Here is a 15,508-nt window from a genome sequence, read left to right as displayed (position 1 = left end):
AACAGGATTTTAATGACTTGATGCTGTCACTTTAATGGCCTGCCTTAAAACTAACTATCGGCAGAAATTAAAAGCTAACCCTGAAGTGCTGTTTTTCTGCTCTGCTTGCATGATTGCCAAGGTTATCCATGGGATATGCCAATAGTTATCCATTGGAATACATCCCCCACTTGCACTGCGGCATATCCCCGTGTATAACTACTTCTATGTGCAAACGCCATCATGGCACAGCAACTTACAGTTCATGTTGTGTGACCTTCAACTTAGGCACTCTGGAGAAAAAATCCTGAGATCTAACAAGCACAATGAAAAGCTACACTGCTTTATTTTCTCAGTTTTATTTGTACTGTGTAACAGTGCATAACGCGCAAACAGTGTTGCAGCTGGTGGGCCCTACTGGTACAACTGTGCTGTAGAGCAGAGACCACTCAAAGCACCTTACAAACCAGAGTGTGACCCTTGTTTTAAAAGTTGAAGGTCCCTTTCCAAAAGAAAAGCTATCCAAAAGGTTTCTCCAAAACTGGACCAGATTTCAGGAATCCCTCTGTACCTCAACTCTACCACGCACCTCTTGCCAAGAGAAAAATAAATTGGGTCCGTCTACTCATTTCCATTCCAACTCCCTTTGCCCCAGCCAGCGAGTTGACTACACCTCAGCTGGGTCACGATGATACACCATTGGCATCTATTTAGTGACCATATGGCAACTGCAAACCTAGTTTGTCTCAAGCTCTTATCTTTATTTTAGCTAATCTTAATATTTCAGTGGGGTTGGGAAAAATAGTTTTTTATTTTGGGGTTCTAGAGTTATTTAATTCCTTGAACTTCATATATTCCATTTTGGAATTAAAAGTTGTTTGTCCCTAGAAGGACAGGACATTCAATTTACTTCTAGATGTTTCCTTAGAGGAAGCACATCTGCTTGACCATTCAAGACAATACTGCTTATTTTCATTCAGTCCTCACAATGTCTTCTGGACTTATACAAATGAGCAAGGAAATAATTAGGCTTCGTATTTACAGAATATCTTCCAAGATCCTGCAAGTTATTTACATATTTGGGTTATTCACATTTAGTCATTTCATACCATGTACAAGAGATGCAATACGCTTTCCCCTAGAACCGAAGCAAGAGTTGGCTCAGCATCTTGGCAAACCTCAGTTAAATTTCAAGTCTAAAAGCGTCACTCAGGAAGATGCAAAGAGAAGAAACTGCCTGCTCGGTCTTTGGCCTCGGCTGCCTCCAGTTTTGTAATAGGTCATTACACTGCTGAGGGTATCTCTAATACATCCTTAACTTTTGTGGTTGCAGATTGTGTAGAAATACTCCTGCAGGTTTTAAATTGCCTTGCTGGGATATTCGCAGTGAGGCAGCCACCTTCACGTAGACTGCAGGGAAGCTTAGTCACCTGGCATATACCTAGCTGCTCAGGTGACTTTTGCAGCCAGTTGTACCCAAACTAAATTACTGTACAACGAGTTTGGGTACATTTGCACAAATGCAATTTTAAATTGAAATACAAAATTTCCCTGTGTAAGGAGTGCCCTAGAGGCAGTGCCTGTAAGTCAGAGCTGAGGTACTGACATAGACAAATGAAATTCATACGTGGAAATCTTTACTGACATATTGATAGTGTGGTGGCGTGGGGAAAACCAAGGACTTCAGGCTGCCATGAAATTTCCAGAAACATCTCTTAAATGCACTGCTGAGATTTCTCCAAATGCAGCTGTCAGAAAATTGTTGCAAGGGACAGGAACAACACAAACAGAGCTTGGAGCACCTTTTGCACTCCGCTAGCAATTAACCCAGAGGTGCTGGCTTCAGAGTAATCCAAAAATGTGCTGCTGATTTAATTACTTTCTGCAAATGAAGATTGTGACCACTGCCAAAACGACGTGTATGCCATAATTTAAAATGCTTCATGCCTAGATTCAATAACTAAATCTGCATTTAGGCACGTAAGGGCTGGGTCCTGTTTTCAGAGATGCGTCTTCCTTCACGGTAAGAGAGAAGTATTGACGCTCAGTGTTTGTGCATGTGACGGCACTGGGTTGAGTGCTTGACATGGTTTAGGTATCTGATTTTAACCAATATCACCATGAACATTTTTCTGCTAGAGACTTTTTCTGGCCAAATTTTTGTTCTTGAGTTAAACAGATTTGTGGATCAAGAGAATCTGGGGCAAGTAGTAGCTTCTTTTGGTGCTGAACAGAAATGGAGAAATCCTGCCATCTATACAATAAGATGGCGTCACACTGAATCAGCACTGTAAAAACACAGCCCCTAGCTACTGGCCATAACAGCTCAAGTAACCTTTTCAAATTACAGGAGGGAGGAGAGCCATTATGGTCCTTGGAGCACCGGTGGAGGTGCTGTTCCTCGCCAGCTGGGTGACTGCATGGAGGAGCAACACTGAGGCAGCTGAATTTATGTTTTCTTGCACAAACTATGAGGAGAGATGTTATATCATGAGGAATACTTAAAATTTCTGTATTCCTAAGAATTATTTTGTTGTCATGTTATCTGTTTTCTGTCCACAGTATATCTAACATCAACTGAGGTCCAGCACCCATGGATGCAACAAGAAACCCTGGTGACTCCCCCTAGACACCTTGTAGCACCAGCAAAACATCCCAGGGTGCACAGAGCTAAAAATGTTATGAAAATCAAATTTGCAGTGAATGGCAAGGGAAGGAGAGAATGATTCTTAATATTGCCATGTTCAAACTTAACACTTCCCTTTACTTTCAGGGAGTTGCTCCCAATGCTTAACCACCATAATGTGAATTTTCCCAAAGCTGGATGCTTAGGGCCCACAGAAGCATTTAGCTGTCCCAGCTCACAGAGGTCCACTTAGTCCTGAGGGGCTGCCTGAGAAACATGATAAGGAGAAACAGCAACGTATTTTAGGCATCAGTCTCCTCTACTGCCACCTATCTTACTCTAACCAAGCTTACAATTCATGCCATTCAGTAGGACTGAATGAGAAATTATTCCAAACACATTCAATACTGGGAATGCTTTTGTTATGTCCAGCTGTAGAAGATAAAAAGTGAACACAGTTGGGGTTTTTTCCCCTCCAAAAGCAATTTTTAAAAATACCACTCTTGTTAATTTGTTATTTTAACTTTTTTTTTTTTAAGTTCTATATGAAAAAAATGAAAGTGCTGCTTTAATATGGCTATATTTTAGAGCATGAAAGTTTGAATTTACTTCTTCAAATAAGCTTTTCTGAGTTAATTTTTATATATATAAATAAGTAATATGGACTAATGAGTAATATAAAATATATACAGATAAACTCAGAAACTATATATGTATTTCAATACATACATAAATTTTTCTTATTGGAGATGTTCAACACTTAGACATACTTTACAGGAAGACTTTGCTCTTGGGCTATTTTCAAAGCAGCAAATAGTGAAGAATATTGGAGGCAAGGGGAAGAGCAGCAAAAGAATTTAACTTACAAAAGCAAGTTAGAACCACACAAACAAATAAATGTTTTGAGGGCAGTGGCAGTTCTGAATGCACTTCAGTCAATGCCGTGCCCTCGACTGACTGTCCCTCCAGGAGAAACCTCTAGGGAGTCCAGGCATTATTCTTGGCTGCTGGGCATTAATTTTTGTCTTTTTTTTTTTGATATGAGAAAAAAATCCCAAATGTGCAAACATAACAGTGTATGACAGAAGTAAATTTGCTTACTTGTCCTTGGGGTCCTCAAAACCCTGAAAGAAAGGAAAAGGACACAAGGGTTAGGAAACAGGCTGACCTTGAGGACACAAAGTATCCTGAGAACATCGTTTCGCAGAGGAGTTTTCAGGGCGCTCATTTGTTAGGTGTGGATGGAGAGCCTTACCCAGCCACAGCAATATTTTGTGCTGCCGCGTCATCAGGCAGACAGAGCAGTTTTGGAAAATCATGCCTTCAGATATAAATGTATGGAAGCGAAGATAAGGGAAATGCTTTATCTGACTGCTGGCATGCTTTATTTCAGGTATCTTCTTTTTTGCAGTCACCATTAGAAATGATAAAATGGAAATTATGCTGATATTATAACTGAGGATGTATTTTACTTGAAACAAAACTCAGAATGATAACATAGGTCAACTACTGTATTCAACAAGGTTGCACGTCTTTATGTTGGGGCTCGGCTAAGAGAGCTGGATGTGTTTCGGTTTTCATCTTTTCAGAAGGAACCTCAAGGGGTCTCCTTCCTTCTCCCCTCACTGCATGCACACACAAACATATTTTTTTGAATAAGATTTCAGGATTTATTTATAATATTTGTAATAGCCAAAATGTCCACAATTCCTTCAGGGCCACCTAAACTGAGTATGTGTATGTATTTACAGGTCATCCATAGTTTAAGTGGCTAGAAGGCCTCAGAGAAAAATGCGTACAGAGGCATCATTTTATATGTTTAGCATTAACATACCTAACACACCAAATTGCATCAAAATGGCCATTTTGCATGGGCTGAGACAAAATCTGCCCTCTGACATCTTGGCTTAAATTTAACTGAAGCCAAGAAAAGCTGCATATTTCACAAGTAGGGTCAAATACTCAGGCACAGAGTTTGTACCCTGTGTTCCAAAACATAAAATAAATGTAGCTGGGAGATAGGAAGAATTCCTTTTGTTTTCCTCCCAGAGACCTCAGGCCAAAACCGCTCAGAGCGTGTGAGGATATTCCAGCTGCTTGGACCTGCAGCCGCTACCAGGCGGGGGGCAGCAAACTGAGATCCGTCCTGACTGTAAAAAAGTAAAAATCTTTGGGCAAGTGTCTTCCCACGGCCACCTTGTCCAACACCATCAGAAACAAGAACGTTGACCAGATAGTAAATGAGAACAGATTTTGCCCTTGCAGCTAGGTAGCAATGTGGCAATATGGCGAGAGGCAGAAGTAAAGCCAACACAGTCTCCCTGAACAGCATCAGCTTTGCAAGAGGAAAAAAGCAGGTTTTGTCACTCAGGTCAACAGCCAGGACCGTGATTTCACTGAGAGCAATTTCCATTTTTCCATACTCCTTTTCAGGCTAAAACCACACTTCAAAATAGAAACCGCAACTCCAACTTAATCCATCAGAAATTCAGATAAAAGAAGTCTCTGAGTCCCATGTAACAACCACCAGCAGATCCAGTGGGAAGAAGGAAATAGTAATGTTGATTCAAAACTAGCATGTCAGTTATCCAAGCCAAAAAACCCATGCACTTTTTGATTTCACATTAAAGAGTAATGAAGCGATCATTCAACTTTTTGTTGTGTGCCTTTTTTTTTTTCTTTGCTTAATCATTTTAGAGTTGTCAGGAATATCTGATTGATTTATTTATTTATCCTCTAAGCAATGCTACAACACAGTGCCAAAACTGAAAGCTCACTGATTAATCATGGAGACAAAATGCTCACTAATTTGTCTGGTGTCATAGTTAGTTAGGCTGAAAAAAAATCAGCTGAACATGAATAGCTACCAGCCAAGAAATAAGGGGAGGGAACCAATAAGAAAACAGCCAGTACTTGCTTATTAGACATCAAGTTCACATTTTTCAAGCTTAGCCACATGGGAACCAGATAACTAACTGCAGTGGGAGAGTCCCCTAAAATGGTCTGATTTTCACAGACAGCTGCATAACCATTCACCCCGCTGAAATCCTGAAACTCAACACAGATCTCACACTTCTGCCTTCTAGGTGCACAAGTCTGAGGATACAGGCCAACCAGGTTAAGTTACCAAAACACCTCAGCACACATATCCTCAAAAAATTCCCCAGTATTTCAAGTGTGGAAAAATACATAGGCTGCATATTTAACTGGTCATTTATATGGGTGATCACTTGATCAACACGGAATTTGATTCTCCCCTGCTTCTCTCCCCCAGCGAAACAGTTATAAGGAAAGTCTCTAAAATAATACAGAATTAATTGATCTAGCTTTTCAATTTAGAATACTAAATTGTGCTTGGAACCCTGGAAATTATTCATGCTGTTAGCTCATATTAAATTGGTGTTTCAAAATTAAAAAGTCAAAAAAGGCGTATTTCAGGTAAAGCAAAAAAGGAAAAGATTATTACATTTTTCTTTCCTGGATTATCATTTAACGATGCTAAATATTTAAGAGTGACTTGAACTTTAATTAGAGAGAATCAGCTTAAAATTAAATGTAGCAGGAACCTCTTTAAGTTAAGCAAATTAAATGATTCACTTCAAACGTTCCCATTTCATACGAAAGATTCTTCAAGCAGAATTGCCAAAAATGGAATTGTTATGGAGAAAGGTCTGGAGAAAGGATTATTTTAGGAAAAAAACCCTCAAACACAGCTTCTTAAAAACTAGTTATTTTTTACAGGAGATCTTTCTTATTTGCACTGAAAGACTTTGCCAGGACACAGAGCACATATACTTCTAGGATCTGGCTGTGACCAGAGCTTTTCTTCCCTATCCGCTAAAGCATCCGTGTCTCAGTCACACACCAAGAAGCCTTTTAAGTGGAGGAGATGATCGCGCGCACACAGGGTCATGCTGCTCGCCCTGTTTTGGGTTGGGAAGGAAATTTTCCCCTGGGTTTTGGTTAATGTGTTTTTACTTCCTCCTACTTTGTGGGCATGCTCGGTCCATTGAAAAATCTGCACTTAAAGTATTTCCTTCCCCCTGCACGAGGCTTGGGCACTAATGACACACTGGTCTTTTTTCTTCTCCACAGCTGGCAAACAGTTTAGCTTCTTTAGGACTCAGATGCTTTGCTCCAATTAAAGCCCTCTGGCTCAGCATAAGGCTGCTCGCATGAATTGCAATGGTATGTGTTACACACAGGATGAACACTAAGCACAATCAATCCAGCAGAAATATGGTCTATGTGGATTTGCCTTCATTCCTAAAGGACTAACACACTCATGATCTAGTAGAAAAACTTCCAAGCTCAAGCAGGAAAGTGAAATAATGGGGCTGCTGCTGCGAGCGTGTCTATAAAGCCACTCTCCATCCTCCCTCGTCTTACCTGTCTGTGCTTGCTGCTGGAGGCTGGGCAGGGCCTGTACCCAGCCTGTTCAGGTATAGAGCAGGTTTTGAGATGCACAAAGATATGTCAAGGTTGGCATTTCTGCACACACATACACAGAAACCTGAATGCTCAGAAAAAAGCATCCAATAAAAATGATGCGCCTATCATTTAGGAGGGGTAGGGTAAGGGGGTAGGAAAAGAAACAGCCAGTTGCTGGACTTAAGTATATAAATCCCCTCTTGACTGCTCATGGATTTGTGCCCAGCAGACTGAAGCAATGCTGATGGCTTTGTAGGGTGCTATGAAGAAAAGGCTGGGAATTGTCAGCAGGGATGAAAATGGCAAAAGTGGCGATGGCTACAGGAATCAGACAGAGAGGAGTTCACAGGAGTTCAAGAATAGCTCCACAATCATGATGATGGAGTAGCCCTTGTTAAGGCCAAAATTCCTTTTCTCTAGAAGGGAACATAAGGAATGAGACGGATCTTATCACAGTGCAGTACTAATAGAGTGCTGCATATAGGACCTCATGCAATTTTTATTCAGTCTCATTTTAAATATCCCTGATACTGGAGTTTTTGCCCTTCCCTGAGGAGGCTGCATTATTCTGCCACCAGATTGCAGATGTAAAGGTAATAGCATTTAATAATTGCTCTGAGACTAAGACTGTTCTTTCTCTGACTTTAGGATTATTAACTCAAACTCAGCTGAATCAGCTCCCTTAAAGGCACTAATACCTATCAAAGAACAGACTTGCTCTTTCTTCTTTTCTACATAAGATTTTTTAAAAAACAATTTTTTATGGCAGGTCAGGTGGCTCTGAATTTATAAGCACTTACTTTTAATGACCATCCTCAGTGGGAGTAGACATGTGCAGAGGAAAAGAAGTAGTGTTGTTATATTACTGCATCTGTCCCTAAGGCTTACTATTTTATGGGGGATATTTTATGAATATCTGCTGTGCTAAAAGCTCATATGACTGCCATCTCTCTGCTTGACTTCTAAATTAACTAAGCCCTTTTCTTTGAAGATTAAAACTGATTCCTTAAATAGAATGATAAAGTGTTTGTCAAAGCCATGACAAGCTGACTGCTATACCATAATGCTTAAAATCAAGAACCATTAGAAATAATAATTCTAACTTTGGGAACATTAGCTGCAATTATTAACATATTGTAAATATGCAAAGAAAAGTGGAATAGACTTTGCATCCTTTTAACTTTTCATTTAGCTCCAAAAATAAAGCAGTAGAGGGGCTGATGAGCTCTATGGCCTTCTTAATAGCAATGTGGCTGGGAAGCAGGATTCCACCTTAAGAACTTTTCTGGCAACACCAGCAAAGATCATAAAAGCAAAAATGATGGAGAAACTAATTTTTCTTGACCTTTTTTTCATCTCTAGAAAAAAGTTGAAATGGGACTTACATGATGTTAAAGCAGAACTTGAAAGAACTTAGACTTCGGGACAAAATGAGCTTTGTAAGAGGTTAAGCCAACTTGCAAAGCAAAGGTGCTTCACAGGGACAGTGACCATGGAAAACAAAAGGATTGACAGGCTGAGAGTGGATGAGTTAAAAACAAACCTGGTTTGGCCCCACCACAAAGCTGATTTTTCACATCTGTGTTTAGCAGTGTTTTATATTCTGCCTCTGTGGTCAACAAGACAAGGCTATGAAGATAGATGTTGTCAGGTGTAAAAGCAGAAACAAAACCAAAGGACTTCAAAGCACTCAAGCCAGAAATAATGCAATTTCTATGCCAGAGTCCAGAAAGAACAGGCACAGAAAATACTAAGCCTGATAGGAAGGATATTTAACAAGCATCTAAGTGCAGAACAACAAACTGGCAGAAAACCAGTTTATGAAACAGATTATATGACGAGTGTGTCTGCTATAGATGGAACACAGACTAATGAGCTGCAAAAAGGAAAGCTGAAGTGCTCCCTTTCTGCAGCCCACCCTGCTTGATAAATAGCCTTTCATACCTCTGCACTGCTCACAGATGGTGAAACTCTCTCTCTACTTTGTTCTACTCAAAATGATTTTGTACACAGCCCCAGCTGGTAGACCAGACCTGGCCAAACCCATGAAATTATTTGGCCCATTATATTTATATCTACGGAACATGAGTGGCTGCTTTTGAAATAGCCCCCCACTCCCCTTACTTTAATTAACTTTTGGCTCTGAACTTGCACCTCTGAGAAGTGCAGCTTGCTCACACTTCCCTGTTTTCTGTGAACTCTGAATCCAAATTTCTTCAGTTCAAAGCTCACGTTTTTAAGTGAAATGGTATGTCGTTCTGCACCTCACTTGTGACTGTTACCAGAACTTGCAAAACAGAAAAAGACATAAAAATAGGTAGTCCTAGAAATGCTCTGAATCAGTTCTTGGCTCCCTCATCTCTGTTCTTTCATCTTTATGCTCCAAATGATGATAAACACAACAAACTTCTACAGAGACTACTGTCAAATAACCTTCTAATCAGATGCAGACAGACTGAATTCAAGCCTAACCAGCCTTAATTGAAATCACCCAGTGGCATTGGCCAGAGCTGCTCACTCTTTCTGAAAACCAGACCCAAACCTGCTGATTTGCATCCTTTTGTCATTAAAGCCTATTGTCTGCTTTAGGAAGCTTTGGAAATCATGCTCGTCTACAACTCCACCTCTGATGTCCACCTGTGCAACGCTGCCACGAACATCAGAGGAAATGTTTCTGTGAATAAAGGGGAATTGGTATCTTTATTTCTCTAGGCTTAATTTAGCGCCACTCAGAAACTGACACTTTTTAGTAGTGTCCCAAGCCAAACCACCTGTTCCCATATGACTATGACCCCCTATGAATGGTGGTAAGACTATCAGTGCAAGGCTTACAAGCAACTATTAAACTCTACCTAAGATTCACAAAAGCAGCTGCAGATCTCACTGACTCTTACCCCTCTTCTAAGGAATTCAGCAAAGGATGATTGTAAGCCCTGATCAACTAGAATAAAAGTTAGGTTTGCAGATGAGGACACAAAGCTAGATGAAGCCTCTAACAATTTGAGCAATATACAATGTTTTATACGGCTCCCACTCATTTATATGAGATCACATGGAAAATGTGAATCAGGTAAATCCTCTTTTCAGAAGCACCAAAGCAATTATTTATCATAACTGCAGGATAGGATTCCTCCCCTTGCTGTTTGTGAGCTATCTAAACGAATTTGCTATAGAAAACCCAGACTAGACTAACAATTTCCTCCCAGGTCTATAGCAATATGTGGAGATTACAGCAGAAAGGATTGCTCAAGGGTTTCTTCCTGCTTGATTGTGAGTTCAGGGGATTCTGCATACTACAATAGCAGTGAAAAAATAGTGGGTCAAATTCTTCTCCACTGGGTGCCCCTGTCCAGCTCCACTGACGTCAATGTTGCTATTACCAGATTTAGTAGATGATTGCTGGAAAAGAGGATAATGGTGACCTTCAGTTAAATAAAACCTTCAGAAGGAGGGTGAACCCTCAGTGCCTCATTCATGCACTCAAATCCACTTCTCTTTGATGGGGCTGCACTGTTGACTAAGGAAAACTTGCCCTACTCAGTTTTATTTTAATTTTTTAATAATTTCTGTTGTTTAAGCAGTAGAGTTGGCACAGAACCAGTTATAGCTTCCTCTGATGCACCTGTTCCTCAATTTTGATTTCCAAGTAACAAGAAAATCTATTGTAAGGGCAACTTGGAGACATAAAGGGAGGAAGTGAGCTGTATTTGTGATGCAACATGCAGAGAATTGTTTGATTTGGGGCAGGGTGAATGGGAAAAAGAATTATATTTATGTTTGAATAGCCAGGCTTGTTTCATTAGAAAGTAAACACCAAGCAATCATATATCATGTAGAAGACTCTGCAGGCTCTGAGCAGCACTGCAAGGAATCAGGCAGTGTCTACCTGAAAGAAGAGCTTGCTCTTTATTGCACCAGCCGCATCCAGGATGCATTTTTATAACCTTGTCTCACATTTTTAACACCTGCATGCAGTCATATTTCCTACACGTGCATAATTTCCCTACTTGATTATATTTTGACTTTTACTTCATAACTAACGTCGACGTCATACACAATTTCACTGCAGATTAAATGCTTCATTAGTTGTACTCAGACTCACAACAGATGCATGGTCAGACTGAAATCATTATTGCAGATCTCTGGGGTTTCCTCTTTCTGATCCTGAACTTCCTAATGTTAAACCTTTCCAACAGCTGAAAAAATAAAAGGAAATCTGACAGGCATCTACAACCGGGCTCAGTAATCACATTAGCCACTCTGCTCACATTTGATTATAAGGACCCAGTGGTACCTGTTTCTGTAGTAAACCTTCCCCAAAGCATGTATCAGTGGAACAAGCTAAGCTACTCGGTCATACCAGCCAGTGTAAAATAAATATAATAGCTGTATGGCAGCCTTAAGATCCAACAGCCGGACTTCCCACAGCTGAGTAGGTCTCATTATACAACTAATGCTTTTTTCTTTTTTTTTTGGAAGCCAGACTGCATTTGGCTGTGTCAAGTTTGGTTTTAAGACCTCAAAAATGATCAACGTCTTCTGGGCAGCACTAGTAAAACCTCAGTAGGGATGATGGGTTCAGTGCAGGCATTGCCTCTTACTGATGAAACGGCAAGTGCTCAGAGGGGAACAAGAACAACTGGGCTGGAAAGCACTAACTAGGGAACAAACCTGACGAGGGAATTGGAGCTGTGCAGACATGGTAATAGTCTTCAAATACAGAGAAGATAACTCTAAAGGGGAGAAAATTAAACTGTCCTCTCTCTACTGTGCATAGCTCATGCAGCACTGTGTTTTAAAATGGTAGTGAGGGAATATGAAGCAAAACATCAAGAAAAAAATCAAACTGTTGAAAAGGAAGCCCAGCAAGACTGTGGGATTTCCAGCCTTTGAGGTTTCAAACAAAGGCTAGACAAATATCTGTCAGAAAAGTTGCAGGTATAGCTGGCTCCTGTACAAGGAGGGAGATCGATGCCTTGAAGTTCTGTGCAGCATAGACTGGAAACTCATAAAATCTTTGTACCTATCTCATATTATTCTTATATTGTTTATTCTCTATAAATTCTCCTGATACAGATTTTTTAATGTTATTGTTTCTATATTTGCAAATGATTTTGTGATACCCCTCCAGACAGAAAAGTCCTGAATAACATAAATAAAATGTTTTCAGGAAAATCAAGAGTTCCACAAGCTCCTTATACAGCCTATACCTTGCATCTAAGCTTTTTCTTAATTTAGATCTTTCTTGCAGCAAATTAAGATGATTATTTTTAATCCTGCCCTTTGCAGTCATGGAAAATGATTTATCATTATTTTCTGTCCTTACAAACCTTTATGTATTTGAAAACTTTTGTTTCTAAGCAGTCTTCTCCCTTCTAGACTAAACAAACCCAATACTTCACCACTTCTTTACAGGTCACACTGTTGAAATTCTCCTAATTTATAATTTTCTCCATTGGACTATCTCCAATTCATCCACATTCTCCTAAAGGACTGTAATCCCAGATTGCATGTGTTTTTCCAGCTATGACCTTAATAATGCTGAGCAGGGTAAAAGATGCAAAAGAATAATTTGTCATCTAGAACAACCCTGTAATTCTGGAGGGTATCAACGTTTGCCTTTTTATCACTGTTTACAACAAACCTCTTTCAGTTTACTCAGCTACAATCCCTGAATTGTTTTTTTTTGGTTTGTTTTGGGTTTGGGTTTTTTTTTTTTTTTAATAGTAGCTTTGTTTTGCTGATGAAATCTGAGACATAAGTATTATTTCCAGAAGTCTAAAATCCATCAATATTTATAAAAGCACTCTGAAATCTATACTGGGAAAAGCAAAGTATTTCTTAGTGGTGTATAAATATTATTATAGCTATAAATATACCTGTACTCTCAAATGCTTTCAAGTCTGTTTATTTTTTTGCCCTTTTGCAATTAAAAACTGGGCCAGAGAGACAGTGGGGAAGACAAGGATGGTGTATGGGGATGTGGGGGAACGCTGCTCCTTTGCATGCACCATGAGCAGTACAAAAGTCTGCATTTCCAGAGAGATACAGTCACTGGTCCTGGACTGACCGCTTTTGTTTAGGAAACAAGAAAACATGCTGTTAAAAGCAATAAAAATAGAAAGCAGCTGTTCTGCTCTTCTGCTGTGCTCTGGCTCTTTTCATACTTTGTATACAGCCACAAAGCTGATCCTGTCCAGGCTTCTCTGCCTGCCCTGGGCAAGTGAGGCAGCCCTCCACCCGCTCCATGCCGGCAGCATCACCCTGTCCAAAAACACGGGTTCTCAGGGCCAAGGCTTCAGCAGAGCCTGCCAGCTCAGAGCAAGGCTCGTTGTCCTCCCACACTATTTGTACCTGTTCCTCCTCTACTGAAAATTTACCAGCTTTTTAGGGGCTGCCGCTGACCTGGCAGCACAACAGAGCACGGTCCCCAAGACTGGCTTTCTCCAGGCACTGGCTCCACCAGCTAATGGGGGTCGCGGTCAGCAATAGGCAACTCCGGAGCCTCCTGCTTGCTGCCTCCCCGGAGGCTCTGCATGGCAAGGAAGGCCACACTAAGCAATGGGAGGGAAAAAGGAAGGACTGGGTATGGTCTAGAAAGCAGACCAGTGCATGGGCTGTTGGGCAGGACAGGATGAGCTGGCGCAGTTGCAATCCCAGCTGACTTGGGCCCCAGTTAGCTAGGGTAGGACTAGGAAAATAACTCCAGTTTTCCAGGATGTTTTAGATTACTGCTACATAGACATGTGTAGGATATTTTTTCTTATTTATATGTGCGCGCAAGTACGCAACTTCTGTGTGCCCAGGGGAACAACTTAGCCTGGAAGCATCGTGGAAAGTCAGCTGGATGCAGCAGAGGTTAAGCTCCAAGCCACAACGTGGTGAGAAGCAGGGACCAAAGACCTCCCCCCATGCTGCTGGCCAGACTGCCCTCCCACACAAACCCCGCCGGATGTGCTGCTGATGTGCCCAGGCATGGCGGCGTGTTGAATTGCCACGGCAAAAGGGCGGGGGGCGGGGAAGAGTATATGGCTACCTTTGATAATAATTGTCTCATCCAGGACTACTGCTAATATATCCTAAGAATAGAGATAGCTACCAGAGTCAAAGTTCAAAGGAAAGAAAAATGGACAAAATAATTGTTTTCTATTAAATATAACAGTTCCCTCCCAAAAATGCGGTTCAGGTAATTTCAATATTCTCTTCTGGGGTATTGTAAGTAGTGCCACAAAAAAAACTGTCTCCCTTTTTTCTGGAAATACGGTTGTCTTCATAATGCAAAATGTTCTCAGTTTATGACAAAAAACTGTGTCCTTTATAACCATCCATATTACTCCCTACGCACAAATGTATTTATATCTACATATCAGTATAATGTAACTGCACATCACTGCTACATTACCTGGCTCCTGCCTGAGGACTATCTCACAATTACCTTTATAAACACTTCTTTTGAAATCACAGGGCTAAGGAGCTCCAGGTTGTAAAGTGAAAGGCAATGTTGCACTGCCTGCTTTCAGCATACTAGTTTGACTAATTCAACCTTACGTGTTCATAGTTTTCAAGGAAAAAAGCTACATATAATTACATGCAAGAAGTCTGGGGGAAAGGTGAGTGACATGGAACAAAGAGCATGTTTTCAGGAGCTTTGAAAGCTGGTGCAGCTTACCAAGATCAATGACATGCCATCTCAGAGAAGCACTGAAAAAAGCCTTTGTAGTTCTCCTCCCCTTCTGTCTGTCTGCGTTTTGTACTTCTAAGCAGGGCAGTTTGCACACAGTGTACATGTGCATGCAGCCAGCATGCACTGTGCATGCATTTAAGCACACACAGCATCTGTGTAACACAATGTTAGAGATTACAAATAAAGTACTGTGCAAACCTGGGTGGTACAAAAAAATGCATATTTAAATTAGAAGTTAACACAGAGAGCAAGAGTTGAGACAGGAGATGAAGAAATTGTTCCTATGATCTAATCAATAAAATGTCCATCTACCAGACATTAAAATGGTCTCTCGGCCATGGAGAACAGCATGTTTTCATTTTGACTAATGCGTCTCAAACATAAAGCAGTGGGAAATATTGTAAATACCAGATTTTTAAAAATACTCCCCAAGAACAACAAAAAGTCTAGCTGAAAATAATACATCTGAATCAAGTTTAAATTGGTTTTCAAGAAATAGCCTGATGCATGCAACAGCAGCCTCTCAAAAAAGAGCTTAATAAAAGAGGCAGTACAGAAGCAGATTGAGTGGAAAAGATTTTCTGAGCTGCTGAATTTATAAAAAAGTAAATACCATTATGGGGAAAGGTTCAAGATAAGGAGGAAAAAAAAAAGAAAGAGAGAAGCTTTTACTCCTACAAGTGAGGGGCAGGGAAGTTTTTAGGACTCAGTTTGATATTTCAATAAATAATTGTTTTTCCTACTGAACAACCAGCTAGACACGGCAAACTGTAATTAACACCAAGAAG

At 40.4% G+C, this 15,508-nt stretch overlaps 1 protein-coding gene across 1 annotated transcript in view; it reads right to left on the bottom strand.

Annotated features, from left to right (window-relative positions):
* Positions 1 to 15,508, bottom strand: part of ADCY5 (adenylate cyclase 5) — a 214,142-nt gene that overhangs the window by 28,606 nt on the left and 170,028 nt on the right. Inside the window, exon 9 of the mRNA XM_075093025.1 lies at positions 3,707 to 3,729. Coding sequence (XP_074949126.1) covers positions 3,707 to 3,729 — 23 coding nt within the window. The remainder of the gene's footprint in view (positions 1 to 3,706; positions 3,730 to 15,508) is intronic.

The sequence above is a fragment of the Phalacrocorax aristotelis genome, chromosome 5, assembly GCF_949628215.1.
Source record: "Phalacrocorax aristotelis chromosome 5, bGulAri2.1, whole genome shotgun sequence".
Lineage (NCBI taxonomy): Eukaryota > Metazoa > Chordata > Aves > Suliformes > Phalacrocoracidae > Phalacrocorax > Phalacrocorax aristotelis.
Note: the sequence above shows the minus strand (reverse complement) of the source record. Positions and strands in the feature narration are given on the sequence as shown.